This window comes from Eimeria tenella, genomic scaffold (genome assembly GCF_000499545.2).
Source record: "Eimeria tenella Houghton genomic scaffold, Eth_scaff32, whole genome shotgun sequence".
NCBI classification, from domain to species: Eukaryota; Apicomplexa; class Conoidasida; order Eucoccidiorida; family Eimeriidae; genus Eimeria; species Eimeria tenella.
In genome coordinates, this window is record NW_013543049.1 from 82,537 (window position 1) to 89,251 (window position 6,715).

At 55.2% G+C, this 6,715-nt stretch overlaps 2 protein-coding genes across 2 annotated transcripts in view; both read left to right on the top strand.

Annotated features, from left to right (window-relative positions):
* Positions 1–1,018: 1,018 nt before the first annotated feature.
* ETH_00006060 (uncharacterized protein) lies at positions 1,019–4,158 on the top strand (the record flags this gene model as incomplete). The annotated part of the gene is made up of 8 exons (XM_013376147.1): positions 1,019–1,049; positions 1,327–1,441; positions 1,654–1,761; positions 2,342–2,429; positions 2,539–2,629; positions 2,726–2,814; positions 3,072–3,147; positions 3,578–4,158. 8 exons carry the CDS (start codon positions 1,019–1,021, stop codon positions 4,156–4,158), a joined length of 1,179 nt encoding a protein of 392 aa, XP_013231601.1.
* A 1,763-nt stretch (positions 4,159–5,921) lies between these two features.
* Positions 5,922–6,715, top strand: part of ETH_00006065 (DNA polymerase I, putative) — a gene marked incomplete at both ends in the record, with an annotated part of 4,877 nt that continues 4,083 nt past the window's right edge. Inside the window, one exon of the mRNA XM_013376148.1 lies at positions 5,922–6,462. Coding sequence (XP_013231602.1) covers positions 5,922–6,462 — 541 coding nt within the window. The remainder of the gene's footprint in view (positions 6,463–6,715) is intronic.

The window sequence follows — 6,715 nt, forward strand, 5'->3', positions numbered from 1 at the left end:
GCAATCTTCAGAATACCAAAAGACTCCAAAATCTCTCTGCTGCAACACCCCCTGAGGCTGCTGCCTCCCCTGGTGACCCTTTGGCTGCGGCCAATGGCCTGCAGCAACTCCAGGAAGCTTCTAAGGGCTGTCGCTGCAGCAAATCCTATTTAAATAGCTTTGTGCTGCTGCTGGCTGCTGCATTCTGGCAGCAGCAGCGCAGCAGCGCAGCAGCGCAGCAGCTGCTGCTGCTGCGAAGTGCAGGTACTTAAACTGAGTTGTTTGGTTCGAGGAACCTGGCGGATCGCGGCATCCCTGGGAAATAGACACAACCCTGGCTGCGAAATTCATAATTATTTATCTTGAATTGTCCTTTTAATTCATTATTTGGAGTTTTTCCGCAAAAAGCAGAAAGTTGAATTCCGTTCTCAACGGCTGCTGCAGTGCGCTGGGCATTCCAGTCTTCCGAAGCTCGGTTTGTCCTTCAGAGCTTCAGCTGCTGCAAAAAGCTGAAACTGGCATTACGAAGAACATTTATGGTTTTCAATAAAAGAATTGTCATTAAAAAAGAATAAAACAACAACTCCAAACGCGGGCGCGTGGCCCTTTGTGGCTGCTGCCGCGGGCGCTCTGCTGGCGCCGGCTCTTCGCCTGCAGTGTGCAGAAAAGACTTGTGTTTGGGTTGTTGAGCTCCTTCTGCCGATTTCGGGTTTATATTCGAATTAAAAACACCAAAAACACTTTTTCTCCCGCTCTAGGGGGTCCAGGGCCGGGCTTTCAAGGCCAGGCTTTCGGGGTGTTGCTGCACGGGGGGCCCCCGCCGCATGCCCTGCGCGCCTTCTCGCCGCCTTTTTGTGCATTAAAAGATAAACAAAAGGCCATTTTAAAAACTATTCAGGGGTTTTGATGGCGCGGCGTTTTAATTTAGCGCCGAGGGTTTAGGACTTGGGGTCTGTCGTTCAGGATTCGGGGCCACCGCGAGGCTTTAGAGCCAAACGCCATTTTAGGGTTTAGCCCCAGCGGAAGGAGGGGCCCCACCATGCCGCTCATATACGCCCTCATCGCGAAGGGTGAGCCCCGAAGCTAGCGCGTCTGCTGCAGTTGCTGCTCCCGCTGCTGCTGCTGCTGCTGCTGCTGCCGCTGCAGCTGCTGCTGTTGCCGCACTGCTGCGGCTGCCGCAGCCGCTGCTGCCACTGCTGCAGCCGCTGCTGCCGCTGCAGTCGCCGCGGCAGCAGCTGCACTGCCGCAGCTGCTAGCTGGCTCGCCGCGGCTGCTGCAGCTGCTGCTGCTGCTGCTACTGCGTGCTGCTGCTGCTGCTGCTGCTGCTGCTGTTTGGCGCTGCTGCAGACAACGTGGTGCTCTGCGAGCACGCAGACAGCGAAGGAAACTTCCCCACAGTCACGCGGCTGCTGCTGTGTCGGCTGCCCACCAACAAGCAGCGCATGTCTTACATTTATGATAGGTGCTTTCTTTTTCCCTTTTCCTCAGAAGTCTTTTGCTGCTGCTGCTGCTGCCGCTGCTGCTGCAGCTGCAGCAGCTGCGCACGCAGTAGGGCTCGGGCCTGCGCGCTGCAGCGGCTCACGGCCCCGAAAAACGACGCCGCCACTCCTGCTGCTGCTGCTGCTGCTTCTACTGCTGCTGCTGCTGCTTCTGCTGCTGCTGCTGCTGCTGCAGGTTTGTGTTTCACTATATTGTGCGCGATGGAATCACCTTCCTCACCATGGCCGACGACAGCGCCGGCTTTGCGCTGCCCTTCGCCTTCTTGGAGGCAGTCAAGCAGCAGTGCGTGCTGCTGCTGCTGCTGCTGCTGCTGTTGCTGCTGCTGTTGCTGTTGGTGCTGCTGCTGCTGTTGCTGCTGCTGCTGCTGTTGGGGCTGCTGCTGTTGCTGTATCGGGCGCTGCTGCCGTTGTGCTGCTGTTCTTTATGTCCTGGGTGCTGCTGCTTGTGCTGCTGCTGCTGCTCGTGTCTTGGGCGAAGCTGGTGCTGCCTGTTCTGCTGCTGCTGCTGCTGATTTTGTGGGTACTTCTTCCTGTGCTGCTGCTGCTGCTGCTGAGTTTTGCTGCAGTAGCTAGCTTTTGTGGTGCTATTTTGCGTCCAGTGCTGCTGTCGTTTTAATTGCTTTTTGCATCCACGCGCTGCTGCTGCTGCTACTGCTGCTGTTTTTGCTGCTGCATCTACTGCTGCTGCTGCTGCTGCTGCTATGATCGGTGCGTCTGCTGCGCTTGAGGTTGCTGGTTCTTTGCTGCTGGGGATTTAGGAGCTGCTGCTGCTTCTGTCTATTCTGCTTATGAGGCACTTCCCACTTTTGATGTCATTAGGGTGGTTTGCGCTGCTTCTGCTGCTGCTGCTGCTGCTGCTGCAGGTTCCTGCCACAGCACCGCGAAGCAGCAGAAACGGGTATAGCATTATCTCTGCAGGGCACTTTCGAGTCCACTCTGAAGACATTATTCGTGAGTGCCGATTAGAGGTATAAACTTGCAGCAGCAGCAGCAGCAGCAGTAGCAGCAGCAGCAGCAGCAGCAGCAGGATGCAATAGAGGCGTTTCGCCTGGGCGTGCAGGACTCGTTCAACAGCCACCAAAGCCTGGGCGACTTCCGGCAGATTAGGACGCAGATTGATGGCATTCATTCTGTGATGATTGACAGCATAGGTGGGGCTTTGCTGCTGCTGCTGCTGCTGCTGCTGCTGCTGCTAGTTGCTGCGCTGCATCGCTGCTGCTGCGGCTGGAGCTGCTGCTTCTTTGCAGACAAAATCCTGCAGCGGGGAGAGCGGATTGACTTGCTGGTGGATCAGTCTGAGCAGCTCAACCAAGAGGCCGTCACCTTCAGGCGCCAGGTCCTGCTGCTGCTGCTGCTGCTACTGCTGCTGCTGATGCTGCGGTTAGGGTTCCAGAAGCAGAGCTTAGGAGCTGCTGCTTGACGTGCAGGCTTGCTGCAGGCTTGCTGCGGCAGCAGCAGCAGTTTTGCGTTTTGAACTGACTCCTCGACAGCCATCCCGTTGCCTTGCAGCTGAGAGCAGCAGCAGGTTTGCTGCTGCTGCTGCTGCTGCTGCTGCAGCAAACGTGTTTCCAAGTGGGGCTTTTGCTGCTGCAGGCGCGGCGGCTGAAGAACGCGCTGTGGTGGCGCAACGCGCGGATCATTGGAATGATTTTGGGGATTTTGTCTGTAGGTTTGCAGAAGTTGATCTAAAATGGAACAAAAGTACTTTTTAAATACTTTTATATTAAAATAAAATACTTTTAAATCAAAATAAAACACTTTTGAATCCATTCAAACTCCTTTCCAGCGCCAGTTTGCTGCTGTCGTCTGCGCTCGTTCAGATGATCTGCGTCATCATTGGAATGATATCATGCGGCGGCATCACTTTTCCCTCTTGCAGGAATTCTTGAATTAAACAAATTAAATAAATTATATAATTAAATAATTAAATAAATTAAAAACAAAAAGAAATTCAAGGAAAATTCAAATCTTATTTGCAAACAGATCCCGAAGCAGCAGCACGCGCTGCAGCTGCCCTCGCGGGATCTCAAGCTGCTGCGCAGCTACAGCTGCTGCTAAACAAGCTGCTGCTGCTGCTGCTGCTGCTCGCTTTGCTGCAGTCACGTTGCGCTGCAGCAGCGGGTGCGGGAGATCGCCGCACGGCCGTGCAGCAGCGGCAGCAGCAGCAGCGGCGGCAGCAGCAGCAGCAGCAGCGGATTGCTGGTCGCATTACTTCCCAGGGAAGCTGCAGACCCAGCAGCAGCAGCAGCAGCAGCAGCGTAAGCTGCAGCGAATTCTGAAGCAGGACTTCAGGCTGCAGTTTCGCCAGCATAACTACGGCCAAGGGAAATTGCTGCGGGGCTGTGGGGTCGCTGCAGTGGCAGCGGCGGCAGCAAACGCAGCGGCAGCAAACGCAGCGGCAGTAAACGCAGCGGCAGCAGCAGCAGCAGCACCTGCAGCAGCAGCAGCAGCTGCAGCGCATAAAGGCCTGCTGCCAGACACAGCAGCATCTACAGTTGTTAATGGCTTTGCTGCAGCCTCTCTCGAGGCCCCAAAGGGCACTTGTGTTTATTTCTGTTTTCTTTCTGCAACTTTTGCTTCAAACTTCCACTCTGAGTCACTTGTGCTGCAGCGTTTTGCTGCAGCATTTTGCTGCAGCATTTTGCTGCAGCTCTGTGCTGCAGCGAAGGCAAATGCTTAACTCTAGAAGCAATTAGAATGCAGGCTTTTACTCGAAGTCCCAAGAACTAGCCCAGAGGCTTCTGAATAAAGGCGAATGCGTTTACTGCTGCAGCAAAGCTGCAGCCGCAAGGGTGCTGCAGCAGCAGCAAGGCTGCTGCTGCTGCAGGAAAGGAAGGGCGCCCGGTGGAGGGGCGCCTTTTTATTGCTGCTGCTGCTGCTGCCGCAAAGGAAAGGCGCCCCTCCACCGCAGCAGCGACAGCAGAAGCAGCAACAACGGGAGCAGCAGCAGCAACAACAACAGCAGCAGCTGCAAGAAGAACAGCAGCAGCAGCAACGCCAGCAGAAACGCGCAGAAAGTACGGGGTGCGGGGTTCGAACCCGCGGCCTTCTGCGTGTAAAGCAGACGTGATAACCACTACACCAACCCCGCGTTGGTGGGGTTGTAGAGTGCGAGAAATTCATCTTTTTGAAGAATTGAAAGGAATTAAAAATGCAAAATAAGTTATTTCAAATAAAAAAGAACATTTTCTTCTAATTGCTGCCGCGAAACAGCTGCAGGGCTGGCGGGGGCTTTGGCTGCTGCCTGCTGGCAGCAGATCCTGCAGCAGCAGCAGCAGCAGTAGTAGCAGCAAACTGCTTCGCCTCCGCCTGCGGTTGGCTGCAGCGCCTGCGCAGTTTTCTGCAGAGAATTAAACGAATTGATTTTCCCTCTTTTAATTAATTTTCTTTTTTGGATTAATTTTTATTTTTGAAATCTTCTGGCGAAGAGGCGAAGGGGAAGTGTGCAGATCTGCTGCTGCGGACCGGCGGAGGCGGCGGGCGGCCTGGCGGCAGCACCGTGGAGGGGCGCCGAATCCCCGCGCATTTATTGGCTTATCTGTAAATCTGTTTTTCTTTTTAAATTAATTAATTAAATTTAATTGATTTTTCATATTTAAAACGCCGAGGGTTTGGCGTTTTGCTGCTGCTGTGGCTTGCTGGCTTCTGGCTGCTGCGGCTGCTGGGGCGGACTGCAGCTGCTGCTGTTCATTGAAAATGGACTTTGTGTGCAGAAGAGAACAGCGCAATTTCCCTTTGAAATTCGTTTTGTTTTTATTCAACTTTTTATTCGACAATGCGTCGGAGTTTGTTTCGGTTCCAGCCCCGCCAGCTGGCTTCCCGCCGCCTTGATCTCCCGTTGCTGTGTCTGCAGCTGCAGCGAGTTGCGGCCTCGCCTCGCCGCTGCTGGCTTTCCCTGCTGCCTACAGCAGTGTCTTCGAGCTCAATTAGCTCCGAAAGAAACAAATAAAGCATTTAAAAGAGAAAATTCAAGTTTTTCCGTTCAAGTTTCGCGGGCCCGCGCTGCGCCGGCGGCAGCTAGCCACCGGTGCAGGAAGCCCACGGACTGGGGCACACCTGGCCCCAACACCCTGCGCTGTCTGCTGCAGCAGCAAAGTTTATTTAGTTTTAAACTTTCTTAAAATGCTTTATTTGCAAATTAATAAATGTTGCAGCTTCAAAAGGGCTTCTGCGGGCGCTCCTTTGTAGTGCTTCGCGCTGCAGCAGCGGCTTCTGCCTTTTCTGCTGCGCGTTGTCTTGGCGGCTTCTGGCATTTTCGCATCCTAAGCTTCCAACTTCCCCGATTGCGTCCTCACACACACTCAATGGCTGCTGCTGCTGCTGCTGTTGCTGCTGCTGCTGCCCGTCCGCCGAGACCAATGTGAGCCTCCCGCATTGCCGGCCGACGCTGCGCAGCTGCCTCTGCTGCTCTCTGGACCTTTAACTTCAAACTTCAACTCAAAAATGGCAGCAAAAGATATTTTAAACTTTAAATTTCAACAAATTTCGTCCGAAGAGCAGCAAAATCGTCAAAGATCCAGCAGCACTGCTGCCTCTTCCGTCGGCGGCGAAAGACTCGCCAGCCAAGACAGCCTCTTCTCTTCTTCTTCTGAGCATCTTCAGCAGCAAAATGGGGACTCCGAGGCGCTGGAAGCAGCAGCAGCAGCGCAGCAGCAACACGCAGAGCCCCCACGAACCCCAGCAGCAAACGGAGGCGAAACCTGCTGCTGCAGCAGCAGCAGCAGCCCGCAGCAGCAGCCCTGCGACGGGCCCCCGCTGCTCCCAGCCCTTAGCAGCAGCGCCGCCGTCTGCAGCCCTTGCAGCCTCCAAGAGCAGCAGGCAGCGTCTGTCTGCTGCCTGCGGAGCAGCAGCAGCAGCAGCAGCAGCAGCTGCTGCTGCAGCAGCTGCGTGCTGCCGCAGCAGCAGCCGCTGAGCTGCATTGTCACTGAGGGCTTTTCAGGCGAAGTGGCTTATTTGGAATTTGTGGCTGAGGGGTCTTCTGATGGTTTGCTGCTGCTGGCGGGAGCGCGGCAGCAGGGCAGCGCCTCTTTGCTGCTGCGCGTTGCTGCCTCCGCATACGAAGCCTCAGCAGCAGCAGCAGCAGCAACAGCTGCAAAGACGCCCCACAGCCCCCCTATGGCTGTCCAGCAGCTGAAGCCGCTGCTGCAGCGCTCCCCTGTTCTTGCTGCTGCCAGGGCCAGAGGCGCTGCACTCACCGCAGCAAGCCCCAGCAGCAGCAGCAGCAGCAGCAGCAGCAG